The sequence below is a fragment of the Camellia sinensis genome, chromosome 2, assembly GCF_055761805.1.
Source record: "Camellia sinensis isolate YWXY chromosome 2, ASM5576180v1, whole genome shotgun sequence".
NCBI lineage: Eukaryota > Viridiplantae > Streptophyta > Magnoliopsida > Ericales > Theaceae > Camellia > Camellia sinensis.
Window position 1 is genome coordinate 33818521 of NC_138962.1, and position 16578 is coordinate 33835098.

Consider the following 16578-nt stretch of genomic DNA (forward strand, 5'->3'; position numbering starts at 1 on the left):
AACTTGGCCTTAATTTTGGTATTTGTTGGTATGCACATTGCACAAACATAGCATTCCTTTGGAACATTTTTTTGACAAGTTAAAAATTTAAAATATTGTTAGTATTATTTTTGTTACAATTTATATTTATAATTATTTAAAGTAAACTAGCAAATACTTGGAAATCTGGTTGGATGCTGTATTTATTTGTTGATGTTGTAGTCATTGGATCTTCATTACTTGGGCAGCTGCGGCTATTGTATGTTTGCTGCTTGTCTTTGTCATGGATCTTTTGAAAAGGAAAAGTCTGGGAGTTCAGATTTATCTATTCAGAATTTTTTAGGTGAATAATTGTGTGATGAAAGAAAATTTTGTATAGTTGGATTTGTGTATAGAATAAATTTGAACTATAACTCTTTTAAAAAACTTATAATAAAAAAAAAACATAATGATATGTCTCACCAAAAGATGGTATATGATGAGTGTCCACTTGTAGAGTTCATTTTTTTTTTCCTTCTCAAGATTGTAAGATTTGTTAACAGGTTATCATTATTTCATCAGCTTGAATAGTTTACCTTTCCCTTACCACACCTTGATGAATAGTTTCAAGGTTACTGGGCCAAACCAATGTCTTGGAATCCATCCACTTTGAGAGGTATCCTTTTATTCTCTTTGTGACGTATTAAAAGATTAAAAAATATATATATATGAAATTTAAAGTTATAATAAAGTCTCGTTTGAAAATAAATTATTTTAGTATTTTTTTAATTTTTTAGTTAAAATATGAGATAAAAAAATTTAGTATGTTTGGGATGACTTTTTTATTTTTTACGAAAAGATGTGCAAAAAAATAAAATCTCTGTATTAATATTACCAGCGCCCCCCTCCAGCCGTCCATTGCTGTACTTATGGACACGTGTATGGATGTAGTAAAAAGGAAGTCACACCCAGGCCCAGGTGTGAGTAGTGTGAGTACTTTTAATTCCTTTGCCAGATAGTGCTGTACACGTGTCGCTCTTCTGGTGGTTTGCGTGGCCGTAAAGAAAATATTTTTGGGGATTGATAGACATACTTGTCGCAAGGGAGCTCCATGAAGATGGAAACCCTCACCTTCATGCCATGGTTCAATGCACGAAGAAGATCCAAACTTCAAACCCGAGATTTTTGATCTCACTGGAACCAACGGGAGGATCTACCATCCAAATATAGAAAAACTTCACTCTCCAACAGCAAGTAGACAGTATATACAAAAAGAGGGCGAGTTCGTTGAATGGGGAGAATATTCAGCTAAGGGAAAAAGTCCTTCGAAAAACATAAACGAACTCTGGAGGGGAATACTTGGCGAAGCAGAAACGGAAGAACAATTCTTTGCTCTCTGTAAAGAAAGATGTTCCACCGATTACGTCACAAAATATCCCCAATTAAAAATATTTTCGAGGGATCATTACAAAAGAGAGAGGCCCCCATATGCTAGCCCCTTTAATTCATTTCCTTTCTTAAATGAAGAAGTAAAAAAATGGGCAGAAAATAATATTTTGTTTGTAAGTTGAAATTTCGTTCAGTACGAGTTATGTCAAAATTGCTGTCTCTCCGTTTGGAGGGAAGACGACTTCCTTAGATTAGGGATACACAAAAACAATATCAATAATTTATATACTGACGAAGAACTCTCCTCCTCCTCTGATAATAGGAACCAGAGCAGAGGCCCATCCGCCCAATCTCCCTCTACTTCGAAGGACCCTCAAGAACAGGCAAAACCGCCTGGGCCAGAAGCCTCAGACGACACAATTACTTCTCCGGCAGAATAAGCTTCAAGGACTACGACCAAGACGCCGTCTACAACGTCATAGACAACATCAAATACTCGACAGTCCCTACCAAATTAATGAAGAATTTAGTAGGCTGCCAGAGAGATTTCCATGTATTTGTTAAGTTCCAACCAGATCTCACTATTAGAGGAGGAATTCTTTGTATTTTATTAACAAATGGGGGCAGTAGTTGGTTAGATGCAATGTCTCCAAAAATGAGAGAATGGTTTGATGTTAATGTAACCACTGTCATGATTAATGAAAAATTTTATTAATTTTATGTATGAAATCACTCAAAATTTTATTTACTTACTACATTTCCCTTATCATTAACTATTACATCTTGAGTCACATCACTATTTTTTACACTGATGATTACATTTCGTAAAACATTAGAAAATTCTGCTGCATCCATAACAACTGATCCTCTACGATCAACTTCCTCTTTGCTAACATCAACCTCTGAAATCGACGGACCAAGATCAACATTACTAGTGTCATCACCACCTCTGCGTACATCAATCTCTAACAAACTCAGACGACCTTTGCGTTCATGAATAACTGAACCACTTTCCCCAAAACCTCCTAACAACAAATCTCTTCGCCTCTCCGGTAAACCAACAAACTTAGTCCGTGTCAGAATCGGAATGACCTTCGTTGGAGGGCAATGCCAAACATCAACATTATCATTAGTATATTTTTTAGATAACACAACAATAGAGGGGGCCCTCATTTGCGAATCTTCTGGCATGTCACTCGTAGAATACTTCAGATACCCCTTCATTTTACAATACGTAATCCCCCTTTTAATATTCGAATTTTCAAGTCGATACTTCACCATCCATAGCACCTGTTTGTCGTTAATTGAACAATAACCATTCCCATAATAGACTAACTCGCATCGACAATCCACTGGGAAAATAAACCACGCCTGCAAACTGTCATTACCGTCTAACCTCCGATCATAAATATTTACTCTGACCAACCCACTAGCATTGGGTGCGCAAAGGGGGGAATATTTTATCAACCTTAATACTTTTTTATTTGTATCTTAACCTCAATTGAGAAAATAAATTAGGCAACGCAAGTTCAATACAACTGAAATCACTTGTTGAAACACCTTCAACAACCTCAGTTTTTATATCGTCCACCTTCATTAACCTGAACATTAGAAATAAAATAGATCAAATTACAATTCTAAACAGTTTTAAAGTACATTTGACTCCTTAAAGTAATTTTGCATTCCTTTCCACTAACAGTAGCAGCCACTAAATATATGGCACCCTTTTGAATACTTCCAACATTTCCCAACAGCGTATCTTTGTAGTCCGTCCAAACATCAACTAGGAAGAACCGGTCCACAACTTCTATCCCGTGACGAACGTACTCTTTGTCCTTGCCACCAACGAGCTTGAATCTCATTTTCTTTAGCATCCGAAACCGGTCGGACTGGTCCGGATTGACAATCCAGGTCTCAGGATTACCCTCCCAAACTCCAATAAATATCTTGTCAGGGGTGGGGACGGAATCTGACGGATTATTATCACTTATGATGAAAAACAATATGTGGTGGACCGCAGCTTCGTCTTTAGCATCTTGTCCCAATTAATTTTATATCCTTAACCACGATCTTGTCTGATTGACCGTCACATCTCTTATGTATTTATAACATTACTCTCTATATACATTGTCAGAAAAGTAAGGGGTGGTTTTATAATTTCATAAAACAAAGGGGGTATTCCTATAGTTGCAAGGAATCTGAGGGGTATTAATGATTTTTTTTTCCCCAAGATTGTAAGATGTTAATTTGTTAGTAAAATTATATTACAACTAAAAGAATTATCATTGTTTTATCAGCTTGAATCCTTTACCTTTCTCTTGCTGCATCTTAATGAATAGCTTCAAGATTACTAGCCCAAACCAAGGTCTTGGAATCCATCCATTTTGAGAGGTATACTTTCTCTTTTTATAAGGTATTAAAAGATTAAAAAAAAAAGGAGTATACGAAATTTAAAGTTATAATAAGGTCTCGTTTGAAAACAGACTATTTTAGTAATTTTTTGGCTAAAATATGAGATAAAAAAATTAGTCTGTTTGAGGTGACTTCTTGATTTTTTACAAAAAGATATGCAAAAAGTAAAGAGAAAATAGAATTTTTGATTTTTTTTTTATAGTTTGTTGGATTTTTGAATTTTTTAATAATTTTTTGATTTTTAAGCTAAAATGTGATGTTATCAAACAAGGCCTAAGTTTGTGTACGCAGAAAATCAAATACATGATGAGATACAGATGTTTTATAAGGATGGAGTCTATATGATGTGAGATCCACATGTGAGCGACAGATGTTTCATAAGTAGTGGGGCCCACATGATGTGGGATCACATGTGGAACTCTGTAACAACCCTCATACTGTTTATCGATTAATGACTGATTGATTACCGATAACCATCAATTACCGTTAAACCGAATTGATTATGACTGATAATTGGACTGATTAAAGTACTGAATTGACTGACTGGAATCCGGAATTAATTGACTGACTGTATCTGTGTAAATGCATAATCCATCTGTTTGACTGTTTGATTATCTGTTCGTGTTTTATGTTTAAACTGCTAATTGAAGGCCTTATCGACGGCCGAACCAGAAATTGATTAGTGTTTTATGATCATCATAATTAATGTGATTTTATGGTATAATTATCTGAAAACTGATTAGGTATGATTAAATTAGATTAAAATGAGTTAATTAGATGAATTGGACTTATTTACAACCTTGCCCTTGAGTGGGCCACTACCTTTACACCTTTGAGTTCACTACACTTAAATCAAAATGTTTTCCTCAGCCTTCTTCCTTGCATTGCCGACCATAGAGAGAGAGAGGAACTAGAGGAGTGAATTTCATCTCATTTTGCTTGTAAATTGCTTGGTAATTGAAGGAATTGGAGTATAGGTTGCAAATTAAGCTTTCTCACCTTGTAATTGAAGCTCTAGGTAAGGATTTCAACCCCTCCTTGTTGTGTTTAAGCTTATTCATGCAAGATTCTTGAGCCTCTAGTGAAATAAGTCTAGAATTGGTTCATGGTTGTTGATATAGAGCATAATTCATGCTTGCATGTTAGTGTTGTTGGAGTTTGAGTTGAGTTCATGGCGAAATATTGCATGCATGTTCACAATTATGTTCAAGTCCATGATTTCATCATGTTTTGGAAACAATTGGCTCCTTAGAGCATCAATTTGGAACTTCAAAATGATTTGAATTCATGCATGTTTGCATGTTCATATTGTTCTTGAAAAATGGTTTGAAATTGGGTTTCAATTAAACACCCTTGGGCTTTGATTTCTCAAATTGAGTTTTGAACTATGATATTCTATATGTTTACAACTGTTTTCTGGAAATTCAGCCCAAGAGGATCGGTTTTGATGCTTTTGAACTTGGTTTTTGGCTTGGAGGTGCAATCTGGAATTTCCAGATTTTGCACTTCCGCTCGAGCGGGGTAAGAGACGCTCGAGCGGGGAATCCGAGCATCCAGTATCTCTGCACTGTTTTACAGTCCGCTCGAGCGGAGGATTGGGCGCTCGAGCGGAGGCATGTGTCTCACGATCGAGCGGGCGTCGAGCGCCCGTCGAGCGGAGATTTCACCCATCTAGTACTTTTACAGTACGCTCGAGCGGGAAAGTTGACGCTCGAGCGTGTACCTTTGTTGCATGACCGCTCGAGCGGGGAAACCTGCGCTCGAGCGGGACTCTGTTTTTCTGCTAAATTCTGAAACTGCTTTTTGAGTACATCTTTGCATCCTCATCCCATTCTAGGCATTCCTTGGCCTAGTTTAAGACATCTTATGGAGGATATAGATATAGAACACACCGAGGAAAATTAGGGATTTAATTGGTATCTTTCCCAGCTGTGTAGCTTAGTGTGTGTTCAATCTGTTAACTGTGTAGGGTTGGCGACTGGGGAGACGCGCTCTAGCTTACTGTGGCCCAAACTCTGTGAGTAACAATTGTGTAAAGATATGTTCAACTGATTATCTTTTGAATACTGAACTGAACTGTTTACTGAACTGGTATTACTGAATGAATGTATGTCCTCTATTTCTGAACTGTACTATGGCATCCTTAGCACCTACTGTTTACTGTTACTGTTACAGAGATCTCTGTCGATTCTCTCGTGGAGCCACTACTGTTTACTGACTGATGGCCATCATTACTGTTCGGTCTTTTAAGACCTACTGTTACTGGTATGCTAATGGATGTACCACATATGACTGTTTACTGTACTGAGCAACTGAAATACTGAATGAAATGAACTGTTTTCATTACTGTAAGGACATTCATTCTAAACCCCTTTACGCTTTATGTTATTCACTGGGCTTTAGCTCACTGCTCATATATATATGTAGGTGTGCAGGCACTGGACCAAAGCTAGAGGCGTCAGGGTTATTCCAGTTTTGTCAAGCCAACCACAGTGCCTCACTGTGAGGTTCCGAGTTCGCCATGCTATGGTTTGGGGTGTCTTTTCCCCCGCTGGTCCCTGTTACTATTTTGTATTACTGTATAGACTGTTATCCACTGTACTGTACTGTTATCAAGGGATTAGATCCCTGTACTGAATGTCTGTAAATGCTTGTATAGCCTGTACTGTTGTACATATACGAATGCATGAAAAATCTTTTTGGCATACAGACTGTCACAGCTCATTGGGCATTGTTTAATTACTGTTTTGGCTTCCGCCAGGCCCTGTACTCTGTTTTACTGTACTACTGTTCTGCAGGCCTCGGGTAATCTCGGATTACTGGCCGGTTACGGTGCTAAACCCATAGGGCCGGGTTTGGGTCGTGACAAACTCACATTTATGAGACATCTTTATTTGGTTTATGTATTTATAACATTACTCTTTATATACATTGTTAAATAAATAAGAGGTGTTTTTATAATTTCACAAAACAAAGGGGGTATTCCTATATTTGTAAGAAATCTGAGGGGTATTAATGATTTTTCATAATTACTCACAGGCCCTATTATAAGGATATGTGCAAGATTAAGTCCCACAAGTGATTGTATAAATCAAAATGTTTCACAAGTGTTAGTGGTAATTTTTTGTGATGATTTTTTAGATTTGTTGTTAAAAATTGACAATCAATTATTTTTTGTAATGATTTTCTAAATTCGTCGTTAAAAAATGACAATTAATAATGTTTTTTGTGACAATTTTTTCAATTGTCACTAAAAACTAGTAATTAGTGACATTTTTTTTTTATTTATAAAAACATTGCTAAAAAATAAAAATTAGAAATTTGTAATAGCAATTAAAGGTGAATCAGACTTTTTGATAATCAAAAAATTAAGAGGACTTATTGATGCATCTATCTTCCTAATAACACTGTTCATTTAGTTCTCTTTTAATTAATGGGATTTTTTGGTGAAAAGCCCCTTCCATTGAGCCTTTTTTGTGTGAAGCCCACGAAATAAAGTAATGGTTCTAAAAGCCCCTCAAATAAAAAAAACATGGTGAAAAGACTGAAATACTCTTCTATATAAATGGGCAAATATGAACCATTTGTTTCCTTCACTCTCACTCTATTTCATCGATTAAGTGGTTGCTCTGAAAACGGTGAGCATTCGAAACCCTACTTCCACCGCCGAAGTAGGTGGGTTATCCAGTTCTAGGCCTGTTCTCCTTATCCTAACCCAAACTCTCTCTCTCTCCCACACATTTTGCTTTTTCTCTCTCTTCGTGCGACCTGGAGTCTAGGTATGAACGATCTCTCTCTCTCTCTCTCTCTATCATGGTTTTGGATTTGAACTGTTGGAGTCTTATCGTTGTTTTACATTTTATTATTAATTTTTGATGTTTATAGTTGCTCGGACATGAGTTATGTGGGATTTGTGTCATATGAATCGCTATGATTGATTTCTTTTGCTCACATATGATTTACCTTTTTTTACTTGTTTTAGCAAAGTTGGTGTTATGTTATTGTAAATTTGCTTCAAGATATTACTTGTGGGTTGGTTTGTTAAAGTGATTGTTGTGATATAATATGTTGTTCAATTGATTGAGCATAAATTTAGCTTGTGATTGATTTATTCAGGTGATTTTTATGACTGTATTGAACTTTTGAGCCCTTAGCCATCTGTAATTTTCATTGTCTTGCTGTTAACTGAAATTTGAAACTAAACTTATTATTGGAAAATCTGTAAAAATCAATTAGGTAACTACTTATTGTTTGAAATGGAATTTGATTTTTCTGTATATAGCATTTTTATTTTGAAAATTGGTTAAGTTAGTTTGAATGGCTAGCTAAATTAGATAGTGACTAGTGTATGCCCGTGCTTGAAAACACGATGTAAATAATATTGGGATCAAAATGTAACTGTAAATTGTACGTATCATGTTAAAATTTGTAGAGTCTGTAGCACTTGATAAAAGACCAAGTTAGCACTCTTACCATTAGTTTGTGGCTAAGCACCTGATACACTAGTGAGTGTCATAGTACCCCAAACCACAAATATCTGATTGAAATAACAAAATATAGACAACATAAACACCATAACCTAACAAATAGTAATCTATAGAAATTGTTTACATACTAAGATACATAAAGCAAATATTTGAAATAATTTTTCAATCAATCAGAAGAAAGCATTGACACATCTTTATATGGCGGAGGGAGCCCCAATATTAAATTTTCTGCAACAAAGAATAGACAATCTATATAACAAAAGACATGAATCATCATCCAACATAAATGAATTTTGCAATCAACTATAAATTGAAAAACTAAATGCATCATATTATGAAGAAGAAATCAACTCTATGTCATAGCATCCCAACAATATAGCAATACATTTTTCATAAAACTGCTTAAATGGTGAAATTTAAGTTTGTAAAAAAAATAATTCCTGCAACTCATCGGGTTTGTCAAATTAATGTGAAAATCATCAATTACATCAACTATAGAATAGAAATTGTTGCTTTACAAAATAACTAAATTAAAAAGATTTTAAAGTCATCCAATAGCCATCAAGTATTACTTGTATCAATACCTGAAAGAAAATGTATAGTAAGAAGAGTAAATTAAATAAGAAAAATTATAAATAGGTGATAATTTCGCAAAATATTTAAAAACTCACTGATTTGTAATTTTCCCAATGAAATAAGAAGATGAGTAAAGAGAGCCAATATTACAGTTTGGTGCAAATCTCCATCGTCCTATGAAAATAAAAGAGAACATAATTTTATTAGAAGACAATTAGAGGGGGGAGAGTGTATTTAAAAAGGAAAAAAATAAAAAGGCAACTGACATGTCCAAAGTAGTGACAACTTACATGTCCAAAGTAATAAATCAATTCAATTCAAAAGAAAGACAATATTTTTTTGGTACCACGTGGAGAACTCAATTGTAATAAACTGATTCAAAATAAAAGATGAAGTCAACACTCTTACCATTAGTTTGTGGCTAACACCTGATAAATTGGTGAGTGTCACAGTACCCCGAACTACAAATATCTGATTGAAATAACATAAAACAAATAACATGGATTAGGCCAAATGCAAAGTATAACTTGACAAATTAATGTGAAAATCATCAATTACATCAACTATAGACAACTTTAGAATAGAAATTGTTGTTTTTAATAAATAGCCAAATTAAAAGATTTAAAGTCATCCAATAGCCATCAACTGTTGCTAGTATCAATACTTGAAATGAAAATGATCTTAACATGTTTTCCTCTTATAGTTTTAACATAGTTCAGCTCCCCTAATCTTAACATGTTTTCCTCCTATATCTTAACATAGTCCCGCTAACTTGATCTTAGCATGTTCTCCTCCTCTAGTTTTACTGCCTTATTCGAAGCACTTGACAAAAAATGAGAACAAGTAGAAAAAACTCCCAAGTAAATAATCAACCTCCTCTAATTTTAAATAATTTTAAATAATCAACTCCCAAGTAGAAAAAATAATAGGACAACTAAGGCAATATACTATGATTATGTTGTGTTTCTTTTGGTTGATAAAATAAAAGAAAGACATCCTAATAAAACGTTAATTTCTAGTTCATGCTATATCCATTTAATAATATCCAAGACACATGTCAAAACATAGAGTTGCAATATACCAATCAAGTAAAGGGTTGATCACATAACTTTCAGGTGTAATTAAAGCATGATCTCTTTCATAAACACTGTAAGTAAACCCAAACAAATTTGTCCCAAAAAAAAAAAAAAAAATCAAAAACAAAACAAAAAAGTAAACTAACCAAAAACAGAGCTCCCTTGTTAAACTTTAAAAAAATTCAAAAATGGAAGTAATAAATAGACCAAGCAGCCATATGCCATATTGGAGTGCACCCTAAACAAATGTTATGCAATAGAAAATGACTATTAAATCTTAGAAATGACAATATTAAATCTTAAAAAATTTCATGAACTAAAAAAAAAACCTTACACAATTAGGATACCTTTAATGGGTTAACATGGTGTAATGAAATGCTATAAACATATATGCAACAAAAACAAAAAATAATTTAAATAAACATCAAATAGCTCCAACTATTAATAGGTACCAAAAATATATTGTTCAAATCCGTTGTAGCACAATCTATAAATTGTGCATTTATAAGTACAAAAGGAAAACAAAAGGTATGGAGTTTCAAAAGCAGAATAATATCAAACAATACTAAATTTTCAAAATGAGCATGAGAAGTAGCTGACCTTAGATACAGTTAATTGGTACAAAGGAGCATGAAACCTATTATAGGAAAGAAACATGTTCTAGATGAGAAGTCAACAATTATGCATGAAAACAAAATACAAACACACCTAAAAACACCCATACAGAGATGTCCCCAAAATAAAGCCATTAAAATAACTGGAGGTAAAAAAATAAAATAAGATTTGCCACTACATAATCCAAACAAACATTATATTAAATACACTTAAGTCAAACTTAGCTATACTGGAAATGCAAAAATATTGGGGAATAAAAGCTTTACAAAAATATTAGTAATGCAACAAAGTCCACATCGGTGGAAAGCTTTACAAAAAGTGGGTCATAGTTATCATCTGCTTTACAAAATGTGTATACTTTACAAAAATATGTGTTTGACAATGTCTTCAAATTTGTTCTTTCCCACAATTCTTACGAACACCTTATCAATTTCCGAACATATCACTATAACAAAACTTCAGGGTAAACAATATTTGTAGTGGAATCTGGCTCATCCTTGGGGAGGAGGATACTGATATGATTGAAAGACGTGCATCTGGATAATGCCACGTATAGTTGCTCATGACTAAAAACAGGTGTAAGCAAGTCAACCCCAACAAATTTCACATATTGTCCTTGAGATTTATTAATGGTCAAGGCGTATGCCAATCGAACTGGAAATTGACGTCTTGTCATTCGAAAAGGTATTTCTAAAGAAGACAGAGTCAATGATGTCCTTGGTATAAATGCCAAATTGCCAAACTTCTCTCCAGTTAAGATTCGAGCTTCAATTATGCGAGTGTCGCACCTTGAAACCATCAATCTTGTACCATTACATAGTTCATCTTTCAGTGCAATGTTTCTTAATAACATTATAGGACAACCCACTTTCAACTCCACCTTAAAAGTTAGTAGCCCAGGAGGATCCAATGAATTTAAATACTCATTAGGATATCTGTTTGTAATGGAATGATCAATTTCATCATCTTTAGCCATCTTATCTGCAGCAAGATACGTATATGTATTCCTTGGAAAAATATTTAATGCAGCATTATTGATAGCACTGACATCATCATTTTGTGCTGAAAGAATGGTGCGTTCAGTTAAAAATGATGGGGTTGATGTATTTGCCACATCTAAATGTGGATAAACTGCTGAGAGTAATTCCTTTAGATCCTAGCATTTGTGTATTATTGATGGAATTTTAATGATTTCTTGCGGATTTGTCCCAATCTAATAAATAAAATAAAATAAATTTAAAAGAAATGATATAATCAAAGTATACTCAATTTGAAGCACCATTTAATAAGGAAAAAGTTCGAATGAGTATTACCTCCGTCAAGAATTTTGCAAAAATAGCATTTTCAAGGTTTTCATGATTCAAGCGCATATTGAAATCTAAAGATAAAACATGTAGATCCTTCCACAAAACAAAGTGTCTTAATGACGCATTCACAATTTGTTCACAAACTCCTTTGGTTATAACTGGTAAGATTTGTTGAAAGTCTCCACCAAGAACAACAGTGATACCCCCAAATGGCTTTTCACTATCACAAATATCTCGAAGTGTGCGATCAACCGCCTCAACGCAATGTTTATGTTGCATAGGAACTTCATCCCAAATTATGAGTTTTGTTTCTCTAAACAATTCAGCTTGTAATGATTGCTTGCTAAACCCACAAACTAAACTTTCCAAGACGTCCAATGGAATGGAAAATGTTGAATGTGCAGTGCGACCTCCTACTAATAGCAATGATGCAATTCCAGATGAAGCAACGGTAGCAACAATATGGCCAAGGCTACGACATTTTAATGCAATCGTATTATACAAAAATATTTTTTCGATTCCGGCACCCCCATTCAAAAAGAAAATAGTCCCTTTACTTTCAAAGACTGAAGAAGTGATTGCGTTATAAGTAGTTCGTTGTCCATTATTGAGGCAATCAATAGTAATTTGCACATCTGTCTGCTGTGCCTCGTTCTGTAGTTGTTGATGTTCGAATATCAATCGGTTACCAACTGTTGCACTCCAATTTGTTGTAGGTTGTGGCATGGGCGGGAAGTCAATTAAAGTCTTTCTTGATTCTTGAAGCATTTGATTCAAAAGATACAAACCATAATCTTTAATTTGAGCCTCAGTTGGATTAGAAATGACAAACAATGTACGAAGCTTATGTGCAAGATCATCACAAATATGCGTTGAAAATTGATTCCATAACGCATGCGGTTGTAGTGAAAAACATTGCGTCAGAATAATACAAAACAATCTCCTTAATTGATATTCGGTTTTCATAACTGCAGCCTCTTTCAGGCACTGTATCCATTCTTCATCATCTTCTAAGTGACCTCTTGCAACACATGATGATTTAAACATCTCATGCAAAACATTGTTAACTGTACGTAAACATCGAAACGATCTTGGCTTTTGACAACAGTTAACAACAAACGCAGATAAAAACTTTCACCACAGTTTGGGCTAGCAAAGTACATTCTACCAATTGCATATCCATGTTCTCTTGGTTTCCATCTATGTTCTGATTTGAGCCAAACAAAATGTTGCGGAAATTCTTGGTAAGTGAATTGGCATTCATTTTCATTAGAAGCACAACAGTCAAAAAAACCAGTAAGAGTCGATTTTTGTTGCGCAGCTCTAGAAAGAATCATTTCTGATGAGTCATTAGGATTGAAAAGAACACGATGCATTCCAAGTAGATGAAGTGCCAAGTGAACAATTGTTGGCATCTCTGCATGCAAATGATGACCGAATATTCGCCAAACAGCTTCTGATGGTCCAATATACCTTGCATCGAGTTATTGTTGGATCTCATTAATCAATCCAAAAACCATTATTGTGCGATCATAACCCTTGTAAATGTACTTATGTATATACTTAACACATCTCACTTCAGCACAAACTTCTACATTTATATATAGTTGAGCCGTTTAGAAAGATATGCATTGTATGGTACCATATCCCTATTATCAAATTCCTGTCCTCTCACAGTATATACTTGACCACTATTGCGACGACGATAGATTGGATATCCATCTTGGTCCATAGTTGTTGATTCTGCAAAGGCTCGAGGGTATTTCTTAGTGCATCTACCATTTTCCATACATGGTGCTTGGGGATTTCGAGCACCACATGGTCCATGTACCATGCAACACTTGACAGTTTCAAAAAATGTAGGATCATTTTTTGGATCTGGAAGTTCTGCACAAACTAATTTGTCTACTTGAGCACATATTCGAATTTTATCTGGACATTTAATAAAGAGAAGCACATGCATATGTGGTAGGCCTTGTTTTTGGAATTCAATTGTAAAAACATGTGCAACTTTATTACCGAACACTTTGTTTGTCTCTATCTCCTTCATCAAACACTTTCTTTTTAGCTCAAAAACACGGGCAATCAAATCAGGACGGTCAATAGCTTTTTGGTGTGGTAATAATGCTGAAGTAATTTCTGGCCAATTGGGATTTGCAGTCATGGTGAGAAAAGTATCTGGGTGCTGGTTGTATTGCGTGATAGCCATTGAATCTTGAAAGATTTCAAACATATGTCTTGGACTACCAGTAAATGAAGATGGCAAAATAAACCTTTGACCAATTTGATTAGGTCGCAAGTCATCTGGATTAATATCGCTCAAATCTTGTTAAAGTTTAGCCTGAATTTTTCTTTGATTAAGCTTATAGTACGTCAACCGATTTTGCTCAGTTGCGGCCCAAGCATCTACTAAAAATTCTTAGAATAGTTTCCCACCTCTCAAAATTGTTGAATACTCTATAGGTCGCTCAAACAAACGATAACTATAAAAATCCATTTGAGTAAGTCGATCAGTTGAAGGCCGATCATGTTTAACGTCCCACAATTTCAACTTAGGTTCCCATCCAAGCTCACCATACGGGAATAATGAAACATAATGCAATGGAAAATACGCTGGGTGACATTCATTAATTTGCATAAGTTCATTATTTCCCTGTAGATGTAAAACAACATCTCTCATTCCAGTAACCTCGGTTCCATCACCTGGTATTACAACTGCAATCTCATCAGTAGTTGGTAGGTTATACTGTCGTCAGTCTGTTGCTGAACTATAGTGAAGATGAACAGGTAGATTTTGTCCAGTTAAAGCTAATTGATTCAAAATTGCATAAGCCTGGCAAAATTTGTCTACAAATGCTTTAACTTACAACAAACTATCTTGAATAGTTTTGAAAACATCCCTTTGTAAGTGAGGATTTCTACGATTTTGAACTTCTAAAGCTAAATCAGGATCATAAATGTACAATTGAGCATAAGTCGCATCCTGCCCTGGCTGTGGTAGAAGTGATCCTATTTGATGTCGCAATTCCCCATGGATAATAAATGATGTAGGGTCGCTTCCCCTTAGTACTTTTGGATCCAATGTAGCACCAAGACTTGTAAAAGCATTGCCTGCATTGTACAATCAAGTATAACATCGAAACGATCTTGCTTGATCATCATCCCCATCATATAATGCTTGAAGCGGTGAAGGGGGTGTCATAAGCAGAGGTAGCTAGCCTTTCCTTTTGAACAACAAGTTCCAAATAGGGGACGCTTTCGACATGATTGTGCTAATTTTTCATCCATCCAATGTAAGGCTGAACAATAAGGACATAACACATCCATCTTGCCGAGAGAATGACGACATGAATTCATGTGTGATCGAGTATTAATCGCAGCACTTATAGTCATATCTTCTAATTCAACATCTGTACATAGATCCTCTTGAAGGTATGTGATTGTAGAATTAGGCCTACAAATATTTGTTGTCCATAAATTAAAATGGAAAATGAGTGAGAGCACTAATGATGTGGCAGTGGACCCTACTATGAATGATTTGATGTTTTGACCTTGTGTCGTATTTTTTTTCTTTTTTTATTGAGTGTCATGTCATTAGTGATCTTTTTAGAGCTCCAAAATTAGTAGTCTTTATCATTGTTGAATTAAAATTTATACACATGTAAAAGTAAGAGTATTATTTATAGGATTAAACATGTTTTACCAATGATAGAGAACGAACATGTGGATGCATGTGTAACCATTGTTCGTTTTTGTGCCAACGAAGTATCCTCAATTGTCTTTGTACCCTATTCTAAGCATGCGTGACTGCGACGACTCAGTGTTAATGAAGGAAAGTCTTTAACGTATGCTCCTAATCTCTCTCGTTTTTGTCGCAAGCGTTGTCCCGATTGATATGCAAAGCATGCATTTTCATTTCTTTCACGTTCTCGTCGTGCACATTGAGCTAATACAACTCTTGATATAACATAACCATTGGGTCCCTAAAATGTGAATATTAGATCATTGGATGCCTAAAATGCAAATATTATCAAGTACCATTTTCCACTGTCCAAACAAAATACCATTTTCCATTTTTATATCCCCTCTTTCAAAAAAATGCATTATACTCTTGCCCATAACTACCCATAATAAATTGTGTGGTTTTGTTACACTAATAAACAAATGTTCGGCCAACTTATAAGAATAATAATAATAAATTGTGTAGTTTTGTAACACTAATGAACAAATGTTCGGCCAACTTGTGAGCTTCATAAAGTAGCCCCATTTAAACAGGACACATACACGATTTTCTTGTTGGGCCCATGCACTTACAGGAGACTATATATTCCTTTCTCACTATATATTCCTTCATAAAGTGTCCCCTATATATTCCTTTCTCCCTAAGAATATACAGGAGACACAAAGAAATGTGCATAGTTTTGAAAATAAAAAACAATTATGGCTTATTCAATATATATGAAGATACAAAAATAAAAAATAAAAAAACTCTACAAAAATCAATAACAACCATACAACTAAACATGCATTTTCCTTTCGCTTGCCCTTGCAAGCATCAGTAACCTTTGTCATTTTTTACAACCAAGTATAATCTGTATAATAAATTGTGTGATTTTGTTACACAAACAAACAAATGTTCGGCCAGCTTATAAAGTATCCCATTTAAAGAGGACATGTACCTGGAAAAAAAAAAAGAAAAGAAAAGCATTTGCCCATTTTGTCACATTCTATTCCTTTCTCCCTCCTCTCTATTTATGT

General features: G+C 34.7%; 1 protein-coding gene across 1 annotated transcript; it reads right to left on the minus strand.

Moving 5' to 3' along the window:
* Positions 1-10958: 10958 nt before the first annotated feature.
* On the minus strand, positions 10959-14029 carry LOC114273363 (uncharacterized). Its single transcript, XM_028215122.2, has 4 exons — positions 13840-14029; positions 13463-13752; positions 11827-12663; positions 10959-11669 (listed from the first exon to the last, which is right to left on the minus strand). The coding sequence occupies exons 1-4, from the start codon at positions 14027-14029 to the stop codon at positions 10959-10961; spliced, it is 2028 nt and encodes a 675-aa protein (XP_028070923.2).
* Positions 14030-16578: the final 2549 nt, after the last annotated feature.

Excerpts from the sequence above, each read along its gene's own strand:
- LOC114273363 (XM_028215122.2), bottom strand. The coding sequence starts at position 14,029 with ATGGCTATCACGCAATACAACCAGCACCCAGATACTTTTCTCACCATG. Across the intron at positions 13,753-13,839 it reads AGAGACAAACAAAGTGTTCG|ATAAAATTCGAATATGTGCT; the intron begins GTAATAAAGTTG and ends TTAAATGTCCAG. Across the intron at positions 11,670-11,826 it reads TTGCAAAATTCTTGACGGAG|GATCTAAAGGAATTACTCTC; the intron begins GTAATACTCATT and ends CACAAATGCTAG.